The sequence below is a fragment of the Aythya marila genome, assembly GCF_965140915.1.
Source record: "Aythya marila genome assembly, chromosome: 1".
NCBI lineage: Eukaryota > Metazoa > Chordata > Aves > Anseriformes > Anatidae > Aythya > Aythya marila.
Window position 1 is genome coordinate 203,324,829 of NC_139042.1, and position 23,461 is coordinate 203,348,289.

At 41.4% G+C, this 23,461-nt stretch overlaps 1 protein-coding gene across 5 annotated transcripts in view; it reads left to right on the plus strand.

The window, feature by feature from the left end:
- SFMBT2 (Scm like with four mbt domains 2) overlaps positions 1-23,461 on the plus strand; it is a 180,711-nt gene that overhangs the window by 34,306 nt on the left and 122,944 nt on the right. For all 5 annotated transcript variants that reach the window (XR_014319395.1, XR_014319396.1, XR_014319397.1 and 2 more), the window contains exons 5-6: positions 15,777-15,865; positions 19,023-19,269. Coding sequence is in view for 2 of the 5 variants with exons in the window: in XM_082783944.1 (XP_082640070.1) it covers positions 15,777-15,865; positions 19,023-19,269 (336 nt within the window). In the remaining 3 variants the exon portion in view is untranslated. The remainder of the gene's footprint in view (positions 1-15,776; positions 15,866-19,022; positions 19,270-23,461) is intronic.

The following is a 23,461-nucleotide window of genomic DNA, read 5'->3' on the forward strand; positions in this document are numbered from 1 at the left end:
TTTACAATTAAGGTCCCGATGGGGCTCCTAAATACAAGTTTGGCTGAGGAGACAGTCAGTTTTAGAAGTACTGGGCTTTTATGTTGAGCCACCATTTGACATCACCCCACTATTTGCTGCAAACCATATGAGTATAGAAGAAAATGTAGGATGAATGAGAATATTTTCACTGCCAAACAGCTCTTTTTGTAGATGTGTTGAGTTGTCATTGAAGAGATTGAAACGTCCTTATTCAAGCAGAGGCCCCTAAGTTGTGTACCTCATTCGTGACTGTATAGTCCACAACTTTTAACATCCAGCAGTGTGTTAATGTCACACACATCCTGGTATATGAACTCTGAAGCTGTTGAGCTAGAAGCCCTGAAATCCTAGAAAAGTGCAAAAATTGACACCGAAAGCATAACATGCTTAACAAAGCACTCTTTGGCATGGTCAACCTAATTAATGTTCAGATGAATGGGATTTTATAAAATGTTCTTTAAAAATAAGAATTGAGAGAGTCTAAATGGCTATCTTGGTAATTGCTTCTAATTTCCCTTCCCCAGTCTCCCATAACTTCCCCCAGAGCAATTTTGGAGTGAAAATGCCACCTCAACTGGAAGACTAGGCTTAGGTAGTTAATGTGGCGATGTAATCATCAACAGATTTTAATTGCAAGTGGAGACATCTGTAGGGACTTAAAAGTAAGCAAACAAGCAGGCAAAAAAAAAACACAACCAAGCTATCATTTATAGTGTAAGCATGGCACGGTTTTTAGCCTTTGTATCAGGGAAGGAGGTGACTTTCTGTAGGAGCTGGGAAGGGTAAATAGCACAAGGGACTTGATCCGGAGCACACAGCAGTCAGCATACACATTCCTTCAGTGAACCTTTTTTTGATCAGCTTGAAGATTAAATAATGTCTGTTGTAGCTGAGTGGACTTCAGGGGATTTTCTGGGCTCATTTAAGGCAAGGACAAACCAACATGTCCAGTGTCATGTCTTCAGCAGAGCATCCCTTCCTACACTCGGCTAGTGGCATATCCAAGGTCGCTCATGAGGTGCCTGCATAAAGCAAGCCTGGGAGGCTACTAGGAGCAGATGCAAGCAGCAGCGTGATCCCAAGCCAGCTGTGACTTGCTCTTGATTTTTCTTTCATTACACATGGTAATGTGGGCTCCTAGTCATGATGGAAGGGGCTTGCTTCCCGAAGCAGACCATATGCTCCTGGAGCCCGTGCAGGTAGCTGTTAGGCAGTGCAGAGATGAAGTGATGGCCCTAAAAAGCATTTTCCTGGTGAGAATTGAAAAGCAGTTCTTCCAACTCAGAATCCAAATTCCAGGACAAGTCTGGCTCTGTTGTATGAAATTGGAAAGTTTTTTTCTTTCTGAATTCCCAGTTATTTCATGCACCTGTGTGTTTTTGTTCCTGTTTGATTTTGATCATAATAGGGGGAAAAAAACAAACATAAACAAGAACACAGACACACACACACACAAAAAAAGCAAATTGGCTTAAGGATGCTCTACAACACTTCCTGATTGATAGTTTATTTTGTGATTTGAGGCAGAACATCCACCTCCTGTGTTTGTAGTGTAAAAGCACTTTTTCCCATACTGTCATTGTTGGGAATGGATAAAGAAATGTGGGAAGTTCAGCTTTTTATGCCTGTGACATAAAAATGCAGCTGCTCCTCAACCTGCTGGAGTTAATACAGAAGGTGTATCCAGAGAAAATTTTGCCAAACTCAGGAAAACATTCTGCTATATTCTGTATGAGCTTTAATAAAGAGGCTCTGCTGTGATGAACCTGGAGTCTGAAGAGGCAAGAAGAAAATCCTGCAATTCTCCCATGCTTTGCAGTCCCGGCAAGGTGACCAAGCAGTTCCTGGAAGTGTGACAGATCCGTGCCCTGGGCATTTGGGCAGTGAAAATGCCTCTTCCGTAGAGCTTTGAGCTTCCATAGAGCTTTTCTTTGAGCTGTTCGCTGTTGCCCTTGAACTTGGCAGCCTTGACATCAGCAGTTAGCTCTGTTTAGAAGCCTTTTTCCCCCATAAAGCATCTACAATATTTGTTCAGGAACAAAGAAGGCAAAAATACTTTGAGGAAACCTTGTATGCTGATTAAGATTAAGAGCTCACAAATGAGTTTAGTGAGCCACAGCTCCACACGGAGATTTAGGAGCCTCTGGTGTAGTGGGGAAGCCATCAGAGCACTGTCACATCCAGTCTTCCCATAATGATGGAGATGCTAAAGAGCTAAAATTCAGAGAGTTTTGGAGCATTGTAGAGAAGCTGCTTCCATTTCAAATCCTGCAACATGCAGTTAATTGCATTTCAGATGATACCTTGAGAAATATTCTATGTTGATCTCCAGTTCAGATCTAAACTCTTTAAAGTTTGGGGGATTTTTTTTGATCCTGGGATTTACAGTTCAAACCCTTTTCTAGATTCGGGTGAGGAAAACACATGTTTAGCAAGCACAAAATGAGTCTTGATGGTGTATTTCTTTGGTGTTGCCCTGATGATTGTGAATTTACATCTTGTGCATAGGATGTTAAGCACCTCACGGGGCCTGGCTGAGCTCAGACCGTACCATTAGTTTCAGGAAGGATGCATGATGAATGTTCATAAGGACCTCCAGGGTCTGATCTGTGGTGCTTACGTCATGCAGCTGAGGGGCTCCAAAGTGATTAAATGGGATTTGATCATTAGAAGCAGGCAATACAATTCCAATTAATTTCAGAATGAGCTGCAAATGCGAAATTCAATTTTTTAACACATTTATACCTCATAGGGTGTCAGAAGGTGAAATCATGGTGAATGAGGTTTTTCAGCTATTTCTTTGGTAATTTGGGAGTGTGCTGGCTAACTTTCGGGCTGTGGGGAAGGTTGGATTTCAGTTGTGGCCCATGCTCTGACCATGAGTGGTGAGATTTGCAGAGAACTAAAAATGAAGTCAAAAATGAGCTTTTGTCTGTTTTCTTGGACTCGTATATCCCATGAATTTGCTAATAGAGAAGAAAAAACAGTCTCTTTGTAGTCTAGTACTGTAACCAGGAAATAAAACTTGCAACCTGATTTTTTTTATTGATGTTTCCCACCAGAGCTGAAAAAAGAGACGTCTAAATTACTCTTCTGCTGTGTTTTAAACAATGCAATGCATATAATAAACTGCAAACATCATCTCCACTAATTCTCATCTTTCTGTAGCAGATGGGAAATGTAAAAAAAAAAAAAAAAAAAAAAAATAGCAGAATGGATTTCTTAGACATCAGGTCTCTCTCTGTATGTGCTTCTGTGTTTTGATACCTTCATTAACAGTGGATATTTGCTGTAGACTGTTGGCACTGCCAGAGAAAAAGAGGTAATTGTGCAGTGAGCTGGTTTGTTCTTTATGTAAGAACATTGTGCTGCTGTAAAGTTGTTGCATTTTACAGGGATGTCTCCAAAGAATAGCCTTCAGAAAGTGGCTGCGGGATTTGGAAGTGAGAAAAGGCACTTAGTGTGTGAGATAATTGGACAGAGCGTGAAGGTGTGAGGTCAGAGACTTGGGCACGGTATTTATATTGCAATGACATCTCCTTACAGAGTGGCCCGTGACTTTTAGATGTTGTAATGGTGCAGAACTACTTTGGGACTGGTGTTTGAGATCCCAAAGGGACAGGACATAAAAGTGCTTCTTGTGACCACTTGCAAAGGTGAGCCAAGGGGATAGCGTTTGGCATCTGGGCCAGGATCAGGTGGCTCCAGACCTCTTTTCCTTCACCAGCTCCACTTCCTAGCATCAGAGAGAACTGGTGCAATGCAGCATTATGTGAGACACCCCCATGCTAACCCATAACAATGACTGGCATGGTTCAATGCGTGCTTGGTGCTGGGCAGAGGTGCTAATTCAGGGTGTTAAGCAAGCTGATGGCTGTATTGCTGTTGGTTCTGGAGCTAACTTGGATAGGGACGGATTCCAGAATTGCTGCATTTTGCTTAGTGGATGTGCATTTCTTCACTTTCTTTATTTCTCGTCTGGAACTAATGTACAGGAAGCATATGAAGTGATGTTTGTTGGCTTTATCAGGGTGTTGATGGGCCAACAACGGGCATTCATCCTCCCCAGTAGTTGCTCAAACTTTTTTAAACAGATTTTACAAAGTGTCTGTGTATCTCTGTCTACCTGCAACAGCACATCTCTTTGTAAGGATGACCAAATGCCATCTGTGTTTTTACCGAGGGGTTACAGCTTAGAAAAAAAATAAAATCTGAGAATCTGCCTACTAAGTGTCATTTTGTGCTGGATATTTGGTGCACTTACCTGTGTCTCATGTAGGTACACACATAACCCATCTCCTGTCATCTCACTCTGAGGTCTGTGACCTGGGCCTTTCTGAACACCTTCTTAAGGTGCTGATTTTGGCTGGAAAACAGAGCTCTTATAATTATTGTTACTATTTTTTATAAGGTTACAAATCGATTTTTATGTGTTTTTTGTTTGTTTGTTTTTTTTAATGGGATAAAAATGGATTTCAAAATTACAATCAAAATACCAGTTTCCCCACCTCCCTGAATGCTCCCAAACTCCTGATTTGACAAGGCGTTCATTAAGACTCCTGGGTCTGAAGACTGGGAGTTTGAGCTCTCATCTCACGTGATACATCTCTTCTGTGCATTGAGCATAGCACTTAATGCAAGTGGAGGAAAAAAGTAATCAAGGAACGTGCATGGAGGCTTGAGGTTAAGCAGCGAGAGTCGTGGAGTTTGGATGCTTATTTTCACAGTGAGCCGTCACCCTAATGGACACTGATACTAATGATGCAGGAACCCCCATGGTTATATGGTTTGTTCAGAATTTTCAAATGCTGGGCTTTGCCTGGCTTTCAAAAATATCTTCAGCAGCTCTATCTGTGTGTGTACAGGTGTGAGGCCATTCAAGTGAGCCATTCCTGCTTTACTTCTAATATTGTTGTTGATACCAAGGAAATTTAGTTACCTTGTACCTGGAATTGAGTTGGGCAGAGTGTTATTATTACGCATGAAAATGTAAAATCTCTGTTTAGATAAGGGCAAAGGTAAGAAAATATTGAGAAGTAGAAATTACTTGCTTTGAGTGAAGTGTTCTCTTCACCTTTGTAGTTATACAGCAGATTTCCTCCTAATTTTTTACATAGGTACCTAAAAATAAACCATCCCTCTTTTACCATGTTATATGTTATAGCAAAATCAGAATAATCAGCCTTCATTTGTGCCTGCAGATGCAAGAGGACAGATAACTGGCCCAAGTAAAATTGTTCATGTCTGGGGGAGCTTTTATGTTCCTAAGTGAATTGCCAGGCAACTGCTTTCCCCAATTTGTGGTAGTGTAATGTAGCTTTTTCCTCTTGTTTGGTACCTAACCTAGATAACAAGGTTTCAAAATTGTGTTCCAGGTGAAATTATTGTAAAAGCACTTAAAAAATAGGGTTACTCATGGCAAATGCTCTAAAAAGTTGACTGCCCTACCCTTAAATACCATCCCACGGAGACTAGATGGCCATAGGTGACTTTTAGGTACTTTGAGGACCAGGTGAATTAATTGGTTGCATTCCTGCAAGGCTGGAATATGGGAAGAAATCAGTTTCCATCCCCTCTCGCTGTCTCTGACTCTCCCTCTTCCCCAGTTCCCATTTTCCCAAGGGAGAGCAGTGCTGTGTCTCGGTGGTCCTTGGCTGCACAGGGCTGCTCACACGAAGCGAAGGGCTGTGACAAGTGCAAATAGAGCTGCTGAATTTACTTGTGTTCTTTATCTGCTTAATCTGATTGCGATTGATATATAATGCCACCTAGATAGAGCAGAGCCGCTTCTCATTATCAACACACTTTTCCTTATTTATTTATTTTTTTATTGTAAGCAATCCAGTGCAAGGAGGGTATTGACTTTAACTGAAAGGGAGTAATTAATCACAGTACTTATGAGTAGATCATTTACTGCGGCTTGCATGCAGGATGGGGAGCTGAGACCATTGTACTCAGTCAATCAAGACAGGCTGCACGGGCTAATGGCACAGGGGTCACCGTGCTGTTGGGATTTATTAGGCAAATTTCTCTTCTGATCTAGGACAATTTAACTTGTAAGTGGAAAGCCGTAACAGTGGGCTCTGAAGAAGAGTATGCTTGTTTCCATAACGTGTTTGTGGCTAAGGCAGCCGAACAAGCCACGTGGAAATGCCTCAGCGGTCGCTGGTGGTGACCCTCCTGCCAGCTGCTTTGTGCTGGGTGAAGTTCAACATGCTGAGCAGCTCCTTCCTTGAAGCTGCAGTAAGTTAATTACTGAAAGACCTTGGCATCATTCAAAAACAACAACAACAAAACACCTTTAATGTAATAGCATCCACTCACCCTGGCTGCATGCACGCACGGTTTTCTCCCACAGCATCCACATCCTTTTCTTCTTCCACCTATTGGACACAAAGCACAGACCAAAGCAAGCTGCAAGAAATGAAAAGCAACTCCCAACCCACCTGCTGCTTTTTTATTGTTAAAAAAGTAACAGTTAATTAAGGACTAGAGAAGCCCGAGGGGAATAGTGTGTCTGTGAAGGACTAAAAGGATATTAGGAAGTAAAGTCTTATGTGGACAATGAGACAATTTTTTCCATGTGATTTTACTTGTTTTAGCTAAGAGTGTAAGTGGATTATTTCTGGACACCTTGAATGGCAAAAGGAAGAATAACAGTTGCAGTCTACTGAAATTCAGTATAATTGCACAATAAGGGAATTTTTTAAGGTGAGAACATAACTTTTTCTAATCAAAGGGTGCATGTTAAATTGGGTATACAAGGATTAAAATCTGTGCATTGGCCCTTTCTTAGATCAAGATCGTAAAAAGTGCTGCATGGGTAGTTTCTTAGAAATGGCACTGGGTTGTTTGAAGTAGCCTGAAAAATGGAGCATGCGAAGGATTTTCAAGACAACTAAAAATTATTATTATATGAAGTAGCTCATGAGGTCTAAACAAAGAAGATTAATTTGATGTTTACACATTTTCAAAATTTTATTTATAGAAAGTAATTAGATAATTAACGGCTCTAAGAGCTAGTAGATCAATCCGTAGCTTAAACCAACATCCTCCAACAGCGTACAAGAGCAGCTCATTCCATTACAGTTATCACCCTTTCATACACTAGCCTGTTATAAATGCATGTGAATGGCATCACGATGTACTGCTGACTCCAGGAATATATTTTGAACATGGGTGTATTCTTTGATAGAAAGTTGTTTATAACTTCAGTTTTCCATGAAAATCCCCTATATAATATTTTCTTTGAAGGCTTTCCATTTTTAAGACAGGTAGGTATACAGAAGGTGATGTCTGAGCTCTGAAGTTTTTATCCCTTGGAATTTATGGCTGCATCATTAGGAAATGAGATCAACAGCTTTTGATGCTTTTTTTTTTTCTTGGCACTGTATTTTCATTTTGTGATCTGATTCAAACCACAGAACTCTGCTGGTGTGAGAAAAGAAGATTGTTTGAAGTTTTAAATAAGAAAGTTGTTTGAAGGTGTCTCCAGCCACATTTGGCTTTTTTCAGGGAGCCCATGAAAGAATCAAAAATAAACAGTCATTTTCATTAAAAAATGCCACTAAGTAGCTTTTTAAATTTTATTTTATTTTATTTTGGAAATGCCTAATAGGGGATCTTTTACTAGGCTTTGTAGGGTCCACAGCAGAGGTTGTTCCCTTCCCTGAAGGAATTGGGGGTAGTTCAGAAACAGTGCAGACACAGCCTGAGCCTTTTGCTTAGGGGCACGGGGGATCCTTGAGCAGGGGCAGCACCCACATCTCCATCCCATTTCTACCTCCAGTCTGGTTCACAAGGATGTATAGTTCAGCAAGCTGACTGAAAATGTTTAGCTTCAACCGTTTTCTGTCAAAATGATCTTTTATCAAAATGGAAATATTTTGCAGGAACATGTCAGTTTTGACAAATTGTTTTGATGGGTGAAGTCTAAACAAATTGTTTCAGCATTCTATGTTGTTTTGATATGAAGACATCTCATTTTGACTCTATCATTTAGACCTTTGTAACTTAGTTCCAACATATATTTATATGTTTAGACCTTTATAACATATAAATACTGCATCAAATGTATGACAGTTTAAAAAGTATCATGATGATACATTTCTGTATTTTTGCAGTATGCTATTTACCTTTTCAAAAACTGCAAGTCAGTATTATTTGTCTATAAAATTTTGAGCATCCTGAAATACTTATTTGAGAAATGTATCATTCCTTTTCATGAAGTGCTGATGTTTTAGCTTGTTTTGTAATGGAGTGATAAGAATTTCCCAGGTCCTGGCCAGTTATAGTTCCTTTTGTTAACCAGTTTTGTTCATTCCAGTCCCAGTAAGAACTTAAATCTTTAATAATAGTAGTTACCACAGTGAGAGAGTTGTCGCTTAATAGATTTATTCCAAAGATTTAAAACCATTTTACAAAGACTCTGCTCCTTGCTTCAGGTATGAAAAAATTGAAACTCGGATGTTTAGAGGTTAATTGGGACCAGTGGGGATTCTCCAGTGGAGATGTTGGCAGGCTGCTTGTGATCCTGGGTAATTAAAAATAAATAAATCACAACCAGCATTTTTTTTTTTAAGTAAGGACAAAAATTAGCATAATTTGATGTTTTTACTTGTCTTGTACAGCGTTACTGGTGGCAGAAGTACAGGTCTACTTGAATAGGCTGGTGTTAGGTTGTCTGCATACCTACTCAACATGTGTTCAGAAGATATGGAGAAGGATGGGCATAGGTCATTATCTTGTTCTTTAATATATAATATTGATGATATCAAAGACTCTGACAAAAGCTGCCCCTTATTCATGCTTTTTGCCCAGTGGCATGGATCCTTGACTGGCCGCTGTGTTTGCAAGACAGGTCAAGGTGCAGGTGTGTGGTTGAATGCCATGAATTATTTTGAAATAATTTATGTTTGATGATTCCTGGTTGGTGGAAGCATAGTCTTGGCCCATTCTACCTCTGTTTGTGCTTCTTACGCCTTCCTGGGAGCTGAGAAGGGTAAGAATATCCATGGGATGCATAAAGGTGGAGGAGTAGCTTACCTAGGTGCTGTAACCCAGTGAGGTATTTATGCAGCAATTTGTTCCCTTTACTGAATGCCTCAGTTCAAATTCCTGAGTCTTGCTCCTGCCAACTGAGGGCGTGGTTTTTCTGAGGAAAAAAATGTCCCAAGAAGGAAAAAAAAGTGTATGTTCTTACCATTGTCTCCACTGTCCTATAGATTACAAGGCTTTTTCCTGTAGTTTGCAGTGCACTGTTCTTGAAGGAAAAAAAATGAAGAAAATGAGGATTTTCATATGATCCCATGACCTTAGGAGAAATGGCTTTAAGAGAAACAGCAACTGCTAAAGACTAGATAAAATCCCAAGAGTTGGTAATGTGATAATAGTATCTCATACTCATTGAATGGAGCGCCTATGACTCAGTGCTTTCACGGGACTGTAAATGTTCTTTTAATCTCTTATTTCTCTAGAGAGGCAGATAAATCTGAACCCATTATACACTCTGGCTGAAGCAGGGCACAGAGATTATAAGGTTGCAGGAGCACAGGGTGGCAGCACCGGGAACGAAGCAGCCGCTTTGGTTCTCAGGCATGTGATTAGCATGATTACAGGGAGTGCAGTGATGCAGGGTTTGCAGCTCTCTGTGCTTTTTCGACCTCTGTTTGCATGGCTTTTGTAGTCAGTATGCACAATGCAAGGGGAAAGGGCCACTTTTGAGCTGTTAACAGTGAAAAACGGGAAATCAGGTGCATGGTAAGTGATGCTGAAGGTGCTTTGCACATCAACTACTGACCCGGGTTGCAGCAGCGCTGGGTCCTCAGCTGCCCCCGTGGTGCCCAGGTTGAGAGCTGCTGGGTTTGGCAGCCCAGATTCATCAGGAAAATGAATGAGTAAAAGTGAGAAAATGGCAGGGAGTTGAAAGGGGGGAGGGAGAGGAAAGGACGTACGAGCAGAGCTTTGGGGCAGGATGAATCAAATAGAGAAAGAAGTGGGAATAATTACTACTATCTGAAGGATATTGGGTGCAACCCCTTTTTGATCGAGTTCAACGCTGTGGAAGAGGAGCTCAGTTTTATAGCCCATACTGTCAATTCTGAGGCAATAAATAGTCTTAACATGGAAAGGTGCTTTTTCTTTCTAACTTAAAAATCTGCTGTAATATTGGCCAAACTAGAAACTGCTCTTTGGAATAAGTATTTTTCACTGAGAAAGGCAAGAGGGCTTTGCATTTTTCTCCATGGTAACATGCTACAGGGACTGCAGCAGAGCAGGGATGCTTGGTTTTTACTTTTGCAGGTATGGATAACTTGATGGAAGTCTGTTAGGAAGAGACAATGCCTTGTCTTGGCTTCAACCAGACCAATGCTGGACACTGTCTCTGTCTGGGGATCGGTGCACCTATACAAATAACTGCTTCTTGTGAACTGGGGACAGCTGTAAGAAATCAGGGATCTTCCTCAGGTCCTTTTGTAGTGGTCTAAATCCAACTGGATCTTACTCTCTGTGCATTTAGTCCTTCAAGAATGGAATTTGGAGCAGAGCTTCTGGCTGCTTCTAACTGCTGTGGGTACACCTTGGCCCAGCAGCATGCAGATCTGGCCTTGGTTTTGGGCTGCCCTTGCTCTAAGGCAGGTGGTTTGTAACATTTTTATTGCAGCAAGATGCCTTAAAACCTTTGGCCTTGGAGCTGCAGAAGTGTGAAAACCACCACCAGTGCTGGCTTCAAGGTGGAGGGGACCCAGTCCAAAGGAAATCAGCACATCTGCGTACCCAAGCTGTGGCTCCCAACAAGTTGTGGTGTTGCCTGCTGAACCTGGAAAGAAAAGTGGTTAGGAGGTGCTGGCATTTTCAGAACATCACTTTTCCCATGCTGAGAGCAATGCTAATGCCTGGCTCCTTTCTGGATTATTTAGTGTCTAATCGTTCAGTTCAGCTCACACTGGAGCCTTTGCATCACTGGGGGCACTTAGTCTTTTTTCTGCTGCCACATTTCCACTTCTTCTGAATTGTTTCCCTGTGATACATTTGATGGTGGTTGGCCCCCAGGGTCATTTTCAAAGTAGTCCCGACGTAATTAGGATATTTCAAATATTTTCTTGTCATTGGGCCTATTTGGAGCCCTGTTGTGGTATGGGTGACAGTCCCACAGAGGTCATGATGGAGCCATTGAAAGGGAGAGAAGACACAGCTATCTGAACCCTATGCACCCAGCTCCTGACTCACCATAGTTATCTAAGGACAGAAAAATTGTTTTGAAAGTAGCAGTACTACAGGAGCTCAGGTCCCTGTGAAAAGGGTCCTATGTTCTCTCCACCTTCCTGTCCCACCAAATGGCGAGCCTTTTGCAGGTGGCCTCTAAAAACAGAATTATTACCGCACGTCTACAATAGGAGAGGTTCAGTTGGGTGTTCTTCCTCTAGCTAATAAGCCAAAATGTGAATTAGTGATGTAAAATCGGCACTTTGGTTCACAGGTGCTGGGTCAGATACACCAGAGAAGCACCAGCATTTCCTGATAGATGCTCAGGATGGATGCATGGGCACCCATGCATTATGCTGCCAGCTATTCTCGTTTACCCAGCGGATTTTCCTTTGTTCGAATATTCTTGTTTAACATTTTGCTTGGTCCTCAAAGGCTTTTTGCAGATCTTGTGATGATTCAGATTCACTTCATTACTACTAAAAATTAGTATTTGCACTGTAATTATTTGCACTGCAGTACTGAGAATCCTGATCATGCTCCACGGGCATGGAAAAGAGTGCAAATCCCTGTTCCTAAAACTTCCAGTGCAATCTCTTCTCTCCCAGAGGTTTCCAGAGTCCCTTTATCTGCACTGCAAAAGAAGATTAAAATGAAGCAAAACATGCTGGATTTGTTTGGGAAGGATGATTCTGAAACCGCTTAGAAACTGGGAGCAATATGTTTTTTCAGCTGAGGCCATTCAGTCTGAAAGCAAAGATCAGCTTGTCACTTTTGGACTTTGGAAGCCCCTAATCCAGATTTAAATGTTGACAGAGGCCCCGTTTTATTTAGGTGTCCAAAAGCTTTGAGGTTCAAGTTGTTTAGGCAGAACAAAGTATTTTTTTTGAGAGGCATTGAAAAGGGGTCTGACTGACAGACAGCAAGATCTGTGAATCCGGCACCGTTAAGACATCTGAAATTGGGCATCTGGAAATGGAGGCTTATGAAATCTGTTGTCAACTTTGAAAATCCTGACTATTTTTCTTTCCTCCTGCCAGTTTTGAAAGTTTGAACCGTGTTCTTTTTATCACATTTGTCATTCCTTAGTAACGGAGCTCTGGCATTACAAAATTGGCTGACAACTTTGTGGGTATGAGCCAACATGAAGTTCAGTTTGCACCCTTCCCCGATGCACCCAGCATTGTTTGCAGTGAGAGGCAGAAGTCTGAATTAGAAGGGCTCTCATTCATTACAGCAATTACTATCTTCTCACTGATGCCAGGATTAAGCTTGTTTATTATCTCAGTGTAGGTGGACAGGAACTGATGAGGTGTGTGAAACAGGAGTATTGAGAGAGAAAGCACCTTGTATAAACCATTTATTTGTAGGCTATTCCTTCCTCTTAAATAATTCAAAGGTGATAAATCTCCCAGAAATCATGCAAAATCGGTGCTGCCTAAGACTTAGAGCAGTTCCAGGCTACCTTAAGTGTTATTTTATAGAAGCTTGAGACCAGCATTTTAAAGTTTGCTGATTTTAAATACATTTAAGTGCACTTGCAAGGTTGTTTAGGTCTATAAACTGATCATATGTTTCGAGTGACATTGGGAGAACTGACTTTAGAGGAAAGAGCACAACTCAGAAATGGGATCTAATGTAAAGTCTGCTGAGCATGGATTCTACCTTTTTCCATGGCCATCTGTATGGATTGCATAAAGTATTTAGGGTATAAATTGAGTTTGGGCCAAAGTCCAAGTGTGCCAAGTGCCCAAACTGGAAGTAAGCCCAAGCATGAGTATGTTTTTCCCATTTTTTTGCCAATATCATGTAATTATCAGACAAAAACACTGGTCCCACGGTCTGGAAAGGGAGGTGGGATTTGTAGGAGCTATGCAAAGGTCGGTGTGAGTATTGCCAGTTCTGAATTCTGCTGTGCTTTGATTTCTTGAGATGAAGCTCTTGCTAATTTCAGGCTCTCTCGACTGAGCTTCTTGAAGGAAATAGCTGCTGGTTTGGAATATTTGCTGCCAGGCAGCTTGGTATTAACTTTTTTTTCTCCCCCAAAGGCAATGAATATTTGCTAGGCACTGAAGCTTTGAGTACCTCTGATGAACACCCCTGTGCTGGGTGCACAAATACAGAGCATTTCATCAGCTTGATACCAAACCTCTGTTCAACCTGTGTACCCCTTTGTAGCACAGAGGGAATAAAAACTATTCCTCACTGTGGGCTGTGTAGATTCATAAATACCTCAGAGCATGTACTTGGTGTGGCCCCATTCATGGAGTTTCAGGAGCATTAGCCCATTTCTCCATCCATCCATTTTAGCCTGTCCATCTTATCCTTCCTGGGCTTCATGCCCAGGCTGTCATCTACCTTCTGTCTTTGAACAAGAGGAGAAACACGTCTCCTTATTCCACCCCCCCACCAGGTACATGCCTGTAACTAAAGGAAATGAGTTGCATGTCTTCAAAGAAGAGAGTAAATTACCTTTTTCTTTGAAATAGTCAGTAGAAGAGAATGAGCTACCTTGAGCTAAGCTGCTCACCAGGAGATGGGTCTAAAGGAACAATTTTTGATGGAATACTGGGGCTTCCTGTGGAGGGGAGTTGTTTGAAACACTTTTACTTCTACCCATGCTTCAGGTAGGGTCTCTGGTTTCCCGTATCCATTTGACACCAGGTTGGTGTTTATTTTCCTTTTAAAAAGAAGAGCTGAAGCGGTATCACTGGCATGGGAGACAAACCCATGTAAAAAGCTCCATCATGACGTCTACAGGCCACTTTTCTCTCCTCCTCTGAAACCATCCTGGGGTCCTTGTAGCCCTTCCCATCAAACAGAGCTGTTACAGGTCTTTGCTGCCTTTACCCATTTCTACAAGCAACTGGGAGGCCTGCAAAAAATAACTCTATGTATTCCAGCTTTGGTCCTTCCTTGCTGCCATTCACGTCATGCAGTGAGGACGAAGAATGGGGATCATATAGAGCAATATTAACTCATGGTGCCAAGTTTACTTTTGCCTTATTTAAGGCCCTGCTATGCTGTTCTATCAGGAATTGCGTGGCTATGGTTTGAAAGGTGCTTGGTCTTGAAGAGGTTCAAACCAATTTGTACTTCTTTATTCGTTGTTCGGCAGCAGGCCACTTAATGCATTTTGAGAAGGCTCAGGTTTGGCCTCCTTGTCTGCAGGTAATAGTGGCAAGATTTGTGCCCACAGTTCACCGCCTCTGCTGGTCGTGTTTCTAATCTGAAACCCTCCTGCTCTAAACACTGCAACTACACCTTCTCAGAAAGCATGAAATGTTTCAGTCTTGGTTGACTAACATTGTATTTCCCTGAAGTGTGAAGCAAAGGACTTGGCTTCTTCTGAGCAAAACAGAAGGGTTGCTATAATGTAATTATTTAGGACCTTTGCTGGTTACTTACAGCCCTTTCTGGACTCCCCAATGGATTAATGATCTTTAAACTGTGTGTGCAGTTTGTTCAGAAGAAAAGGTTTAATTTTCAAATGCTTATGATTTTTCCCTTCTATAGGTGTTGGTATGATTAACAACAAAACTATATCACTGTGGGTTGTCTAACATGTAAGTAAGATTTTTTGGGGAGATAAAAATGTTTCTGATGTAATCTAATTCCCATTTAGAGGCAGGTGAAATTAAAGTCTGGCTTCTGGGTTTCCAACTGCAGATGCACAATTAATTCAAAGAGGCCTCTGAATCTCTGGAGTTGAGATTTGCTGAATATACATTTGGTGCCTAACTTGCACTAATTTCAACAAGAATTGAACCAAAGTTTGAATCCCAGAGGCAGCATTTATACATTTTAGTTAAATTCTTATGAATAAAATTATATATTTTATACATTTTATACATATACTTACACATTGTATATGTATATTTATATGTTTTAGTTTAAATCTTATGAAACGGTTGATACAGATCCCAAAAGTAACACAGGCATACAGTGTACAGTTCAAAATATCTTTTTTTTTTTTTTTTAATAATGAAATAAAAATTCATGATTAATGAATAAAAATTCCTGATAAATTAAGTCTTCTTGCAAATGTATTGATTCAGTAGCTGACATAGAATAATCCCAGGGTTGTGTTTTCTGTTTTTTGGGGGAAAGCATCTGTAGTTTCTGTTGACCTTGTTTTAAGTCAAGGAACTTAAAAGTTAGCACATTTTGTCTCTGTGGTCAGTAGTAAAGATACAAAGAGATGTTATGAATGATATCTGAGCCTACCTGGTAAGCAGCAAACAAGTGGTTACCCAAGCAGTGGCCAATTTTGAATGGGAAAGATGGAGATGATAAGCCACGCTGTTGTAAATCATGTCAGTGGGTGCAGCCGAACAGCCCCTTCCCTTATTTTGGAGATGTAATCACATGATGTGTGTGTGTTGCCCAAGCAACTAGGCAATGTATCAGCTTTTCTCCTGGTCTGGACTGCAATCATACCTGAAACTTCAAAGCTGTTAAGTCCTGGGGAGCTCTCTCTGAAATACACGTGGGAAATCCATTGCAGCCTGCAGTGCTAAGCATTTCTTTTCTTCCCTCACCCTCTGCAGCAATCAAAGAGAAATACGTGGACTGGACGGAGTTTCTTATACACGATTTGACCGGCGCCAGGACTGCACCTGCGAATTTACTGGAAGGCGTATGTATTAGATTGCAGTTTCTATCTGATACTGTCTCGCGATGTGCATGCTCAGCAGTGTTTGTGCTCACCATGTGTAGGGCTGTGTGCTTGCAGCGTCTGTGTGCTGGCAGCGGGCCTCATCCGGTGCTGGCCAAAAGTCCAGGGTGATGTTGCCTTGATTCTGCTGGCTCTGCTTCTGACTGAGTCATGTGGTAGTTTATTGGCCTTCAGGCTGGAGGGTTGGTCTTAGAAATCTGGGTACTCATAGAAGTCTGGGTTGTGAAGGAGAACATTGAGGGTGTCTGTAGGAAGGAGGACTTCAGTGCCCCATCAGCTCCAGCAAACTGCACCAGGACTCAGGTTGGAGGGGGGGGGGTCAGTAGGTTGATGGAAAGCACTGCCAGAATTATAGGTGTGTGGAAATAGCTCCCTCAAGGACATTCCATCCATCTAAAAGCAGCAGTCAGATTTAGCAGGGAAGTTGGGTGAGATGACCTTGGTCACTGGTAGATGGGAGAGAAGAATTGTCTGTTCTTTTGGATGCACCCAGAGGCCAGGAACCCAGCCTGTCCAGGGCATTTGCAGGGAGCTTCAGTTTGCCTTGCAATACTTGACAAATATCTCATAGCTTTAGCTTGAAACTATGGGAGCGAGGCACCTTTTCCACTGGGGCGTGCCTTGCTCTTGTTTGGATGCTGCATGGACGTTTGGAGAGCAGGCAGCCTGTCCAGCAGGGGATGATTCTCTCTGCCCCTCTGAGTTTAGGCTGGGAGTGAAAGTAAACAAGTTGTTTAGCTTTGTGTAAACACTCATGTTGGCTTTTTGGAAGCAAGAGTGCCTCCAGGCACCATTTTTAATAATTTTGTCCCTGGTCACTGCCACTAGCCACAGCTGTATCCTATTTCCATCCACCCATGCAGTACAAGGTCCCTGGCAGGGAGAATAAATAGTGTATTGTCAGGGATTTCCTCCCCCCTTCCTTCCAAATCTGTGAGCCTGACAGCCCTTGCAAAAATAACGTACATTCTCAGGGCTGCTGCATCCCTGTTTCTGGACCATTCCCAGGCAGCATATATGAAAAGTCAGTGGTGGTCTGCACCCATCCCTGGCATATGGGACAACACCAGTGCAAACCTCTCCATTCCCTTTCTTCGGGCAGAGAAAATAGGCAGCCCAAGGTAGAAGTGCAGAGAGAGAAAACAGTGCTTTGGTTTGAAACAGTATCTAATCCTTTCCTGGTGTTTCATGCAATATACATGTACATGCTTGGTGCTGTCTGTGTCGTGCAATGTATGTAACCCCCTGTTGACAGATTTGCTGTTTGTGAGTGCTGCAGATTGTTCTTGTACTGTTAAATCAATATGCAGTGATACTTTTTAAAATTTATTTATTATTTTTAACATGCTAGCTATGCATTTAGAGTTCTTGCATTGTGGTAAATGTTAATATTTCAAGCAAACCAATTATTAATTTTAGCCATTGTGTTCTCAGGGGTAAGTGACAACCCACTGGCTTAGAATCTAGCACACAAATCAGAGAAGCAATAGATGCTTTTTAGTGGCTAGGGATTTATAATAATAAGCTAAATCATTATACCATTGTTTGATATTAAAGCATCTTTTATTGCAACGAAGTAGTTGAAGAGAAAAAAATAACATTAAAGCCATTTCTATTATATTATTAATTTTTGAGACTGCATTGTGCTATGAAATAATATTTGAAGAGATTGTGTAGGAGCCTGTAGCTTATACAGTAGAGGAGTTGCTTATAATGGTAGATATATTGTTTTGAGAAATATCTATTAATCACAGGTCTGGTTAAAACTGTACACGTGATAAAGTTTTAGTTAATTTTACTATTTTTTTTTTTTAACCAAATTCTTGTTCTCTTGCTTGCATTTTGGCTTAAGAGAGATGTAGCCAAATTTGGTTGCATTTCAAACTTCTGAATGTTTTAAAAATTCTGTGAGAGAGCTTTTTGAAAAAATAAGGCTTTCTCCTCCTTTTTTTCTAGGCACCCCTATAAGGTACTGTTTTGGGCTGACTCTGATTTACAGAATTAATATTTAAAAAACAACTGTCAAAGTACATATTATTTAATTAAGTAGAAGTGGAAGAAATGCATACAGAAGCAAAAAGATTGCCCCATTTTTTCATATATTGTGCCTATGCTTAGCATCTCCTTTGAGGAGCAATATTTCCAATTCTTAGAGTGATTTTTAGTGCTGTTCTTAAAACCCTAGAAGTGAGAAATCAAATAAAAATTAGAACTTGCATTAAAAAAAAGAAAAGAAAAAGAAAAGAAAACAGATAAAAAAAAAAAAAAAAGAGCTCTAACGCATACATTAGTGGTGAAAAGCTTGACAACACAGAGATGCTCACAGTCACAAATCAGTGAATCCCAAAGGTATTATTCCGGAAAATGTCTTACACTTTTTTAATGGCTGTGGTTGGCAGCTTTGCAGGTGTAACATTAAGCACACGTGTAAATGGTTGAAAGACTGGGATCACAGGAAATACTGTGTGTGAGCAAATGACCTCATTCATTGGCTTGACCCATGAAATGCTGTGTGGCTGGGCTGTGATCCCAAGGCCAACTGATGTGGTGGGAGACTGCTATTGGCTTTCATGAGCTTTGGAGTAACCACCGTAGACTCTTGCATCTATCACAGTGGGAATAATTTGCTCTACATGTCAGTAGGAGCAAGATACTTTAATTTTTATTTTTTAGTGGGAAAGATCAGTGTACAGAAGGGAATTTCAGTGTCCTGCCCAAAGTAGTTGCCTTTTAGGTAAACACTGGTGTCCAATCTGGTGACTGGTTCTTACCAGCTGCAACTGATGAGAATTTGGTTTGAAATCCTCCAGTATAACTGGGCTTTGAGTTGTTCAGGAACATCCTAAGTGGATGTGCCTTATGAGCTGTTCCACCTTTTATTATTCTTTTTTTGTTGTTGTTGATGATGTCGGTTGAGAAATTAGCACAACTGTTGTTTTCTGTTTTACTTCTGAATTTGCACTTGGAAGACATTGGGTAAAATAGAAGAAGAACAGACTGTTTGCTGATCGCTTGGATGATGGTGTGAAAAACAAAAATAATCTTCTGCTGTCATCTGTTTCCTTGAGAAGTCTTCAAATAAAGTTTAAAATAAGGAGTTTTGCTTCTATTCAAACAGCCTCTGCGAGGAAAAAACCCTGTAGACCTCATTACAGTTGATTCCTTAATAGAGCTGCAGGATTCCCAGAATCCCTTTCAGTACTGGATAGTTAGTGTGGTTGAAAATGTTGGAGGAAGATTACGCCTTCGCTATGTGGGATTGGAGGAGACTGAATCCTATGACCAGTGGTTGTTTTACTTGGATTGCAGACTTCGACCAGTCGGTTGGTGTCAAGAGAATAAATACAGAATGGACCCACCTGCAGGTAAAAAGCCTTTGCAAAATACTGTCTTATTTTGAGTTATTTAGTGATGCTTTAAGATACTTGTGCAACCCATTTCCTTTTCTCCAGCATTCATGTTGCTTTGATGGTAGTTTTAAACTGGAATACGGATTATATGTGAGAGCCATCTGATTTGGGTTTAAAGTGGGTCACGTACGCTGTATTAAATATATTTAATAAACTCTGTTTAGTGTAGTTCACTCCTGAAAGGAAGCAGTGTGCAGTAAGAGTAGCTTTGTGCACCAAGAGGCAGAGCTGATAGAGATGGTCCAAGGTTGTGTCTGTTTGCGCACCTCTTTTCAGTAGTGTTTTGGTGATCCTAGAGGAGGATGCTAGGATTTATAGAATCAGAATATGCTGAGCTGAAATGGACCCACATGGATCATCGGATCCAGCTTCTAGAAGAAGTCTTCTACTTGCCAAATCAAGTTCTAGATGACATCTCTCAGCATTTGCTTTCCCTTCACCCAGAGACCTCTTGCCAATCGTTCTTTCTATGGTCATGCACGTTTCTCTTGGTTAGCAGTGGATTTCCATGGAATTTCTTGGGGCCGGAGAAAATGCTTTGAGATCTATATGGTCCCTTTAAAGCACGTCTTTCATATTCTGCTGTGACATGGCTGTACAGCTGCCAAGTGAGACCTGCCTTGTGTGTAACCAGCTCAGAAAGTGCAGTGGAATGGGGCTGGGTTTGTCTGCCTGTCTATGTTAATCTGCCCATCAAGGAGTTATGGGGTGTGTGTTGCTAGAAAGTAAGGTATTACTCCTTTAAGTAAGTGGTAGATGGCATCTTTAATGTTTACAAGACCACAGGTTTTGTCTTGAATTTTCTCCAAGGGAGCAAAGTCTTTGCAAGTGTGGTGGACCAGACTGAATATCAGGAGACTGCAACTTGGAGAAGAAGGTCTTCGGAGCTGAGTTTAATCCAAAGCAGGTTGGAAGGAGGGAGATAGGGATTACAGTTAAGTGAGCGTGGGGTCAGAAGTCACAAATCCAAGGACAAGTTCATAGGACAGAGTCGGGCACATGAAGGCTAAGCCAGGAGGCTGGCCAAGAGTAGGCCTTGGGGTCAGCTGGAATCAGACTTGAAATACTGGGACTGGGTTGAGCAAAGGGAGCAGGATCAACCTGGTGGGGCAAGGAGTGCAAGGCTCTGGGTGTAGGGAAAAACTAAGGATCACTAATGTTTAACAAGTCAGTTAAGGCCTTGGGACCACAGCAGAGGCTGTGGCCTCCTGGAGAAATTATTTCAGAGGTGCTTACTGTCACGGTCTGGAGCTGGGTATGGAGATGTGATTCCATGCAGGTTGTACCACATTACTGTGTCAGAAGACTGGAATGGTGGATTTTTTGCATTACACTAACAGTATTGGTCAAAACTTTGTGAAAGCTTCTGGGAAATTAGGTTTTTCTCTACACAGGGTGTGTGACTCAGTTGGTGTAGCTTGAGTTGGTTGAGTTGGTCAAGTTAAGATGCTTGACGAGAGTTCTCGTGGAGTTAGTGATCTGGTTAAACGTGGCAGTCTTGCCTGCTGAATGTGTGGTCTGCTTTGGGGCACAAAATGTGCAGCCGATGTATTTTTCATAGGGCTGTAGCTTATACTCGGGGCCCCAAAGCTGTTTGCCAAGTCTTGTGGAGCATGGCCTACATTTGCTAGCTGTCTGCACCACTGAGTTGGACTCTGATAGATGAAGTACTGTCTTGGTTAATGCATAGCTTTTGGCATAGCAGACCTCCACGTTTTCCTGTGTAGTTGGGCAAGTTGGCCAGGTCTGTGCTTCAATTTGCTTTTGCCTTACGCAAAGCTTTCCTGTGGGTGTCTAATGATGGAAGAAAGGTAGCTTTTCTTTGGACAGATATTTCTGATGTGGCTTTTCTCCATTGCACCTGATTCAGAGTGGTTACCCTGATACGTGCAATTGTGCTGCTTACAAATTTCCATGGGTCTTGGGTCTAATTTGGGATCTTGAATGCTTTTGGAAGTGTGTGTGTTTTTCTTCAAAGATAGGTGGGAACCAATGGTCCCCATCACTTCTAAATCAGATGTGAATGTTGGAAAGCATGAATATCATTCACTCTGTTATTTCACAGAGAATTTGTGTTACAGAGAAACACCTTTTCATTGATTGTCTCTGAACTCTCTTAGCCTATGTAGGTTTGATGAATCAATATAGAAATAGCCACAACTATATATGTGTTTCCTCTTTGTCGATTCCATTCCCCTTTTACTCTTCCTTTTATCCAATTGTTTCCTTCTCTACTTATTTCCTTTTTTTTTTTCTTTTTCCTGTCTTCCCAGTTGTGTTATCTCTAAACCTGTTATTGGTCTCTTTATTTGATGAAATTGTTTATGTTTTCTCTTCCCTCTCCTTGATTTAACTGCTTTTTAAATGTATTTCATGTTTTCATCTAGCATCTTTTTCTTCTCCTTGGCATTTCTCTAGCCATTCACCTTTTAGTGAGCATTATTATTACTGAATTCAACAGTCCAAATCTTCTTCCTACCTTCCATTTACTTAAATAGGTAAATACATATCTAGGGAGTGTCTCACTGGTGTTTGCTGAGATGAAACCCTTTGGATTTAAACCTTTCAATTTTCTTATGAGTCCTGTCCTCCTGAAGACTTCCCCCAAGGATCTTTTTTGACCTACCCCTGCCCCTCTGGGCTACACAGTTGTCAGGCTCTGCACTCCAAGGAGTAACCAGTCAGAAATGGGAATCCAGTGGAGCTCTGGAGGCCGGAATGCTGGCTGTTCCACTTCTGACATAGTGGACAATATTGGCCATTTGAAGTCCACATAACATCAATGTGTTCATAAAGTGTAAAAGATGACTAAAGCTTATCCGTTATAGAAAGGAGATAGGTGAGCAGTAGTGAATTGTCAGGGTAAGGTGCTGGGCAGCAGAAAACACTGAAGAAACTCAGGAACGAAGCTACTAAACCACAGTCTTGTCACAGGATGTGATTTCATAAGGATGCCAGACCAGGACATTGTGCCAGGGACATGTCCCTGTCTGCTTACCTCCTTCCTGACTTCTGTAGTAAACAGTGTTTGGACTACAAAGACCTTTGGCATCACCATTATGGAACTTCTTAGGAAAATAATCTGTGGTTAATATTTTGGTCTTTCTACTTATCTTACTTACCTTTACTTAGTAGATTTGCTTACCATCATGTAGGCCTTGAAATGATGCTTCACTGTGAGCTATTGCTTTCTCGTTATGATCAGTGGAGAGAAAGGGAGTGCCTAAGACAGGCCTGGCAAATAACATCTTCATAAGCCTATGTTTCCACTCACAGGGTGAAAAGGAAAGAGCACAAAGCTCATTGTCTACCTTTTGAACCTCTGAAGCCAGTTGAGATGTCTGCTGGATGGAAAACTGGAACAGCTTTAGAGTGTATAAAAGCCACTATGCATCTCCTACGAAGAGATGCTGAGGGCATATGACTCCTCCCAAATCAAGCTGAGAGCTCAGTTGCTATCAAGTGAGGCTGTTCAGCTGCAGATCAGCTCTGCAGGTTGTTATAGTGCCTTACCCACCCCTGACTTGGATGCTGTGTATGCACCATTAGCTTTATTTCCCAATCTGTCTGGGCTGTGGTTTTGCTGTGTTGATCCACCGCTGGTGCCTGACAAGTTGAATTTCATTTTGCTCAGCAGTCTGAGGCCAGATTTTCAAGATGCAGCGCATCCTTCTATAAAAGAATTCCCATGGATCCAAATGTCTACACCATTCTGTGTGGAGAGGTCTCTTTTCTGAGACCATACAATCTTTGACAAAGATTGTACACTCATTGTACAAAAACGTGCAAGAGAGTCCTTAGGAAATAGCATCATTGCTGCATCCCCCAAATGGGAACTTGTGGTGGCTTTATATATCCTGAAAGCCCTTTTTGACTGTGGCAAAGGGATCCTACCATATTTTTTCCTTCAGATGTAAATTTGAATCCAAGACAAGCCTCCTTGCTAGCTCAATTTGGCAGAGACCACTTGACACAGAGCCACCGATGGTCTAGCCCGAACTGTTTGTGCAGGAAGAGATCGTCTCATTTTATGTTGCTTCCTATTTAAAGACAAATTGGCAGTCATTTTAATTGCTTTCTCCTTGTTAACCTAAATACAAATTGACACAGTACACTCTGCTCAATTACCTGCAACACTATCACTTAA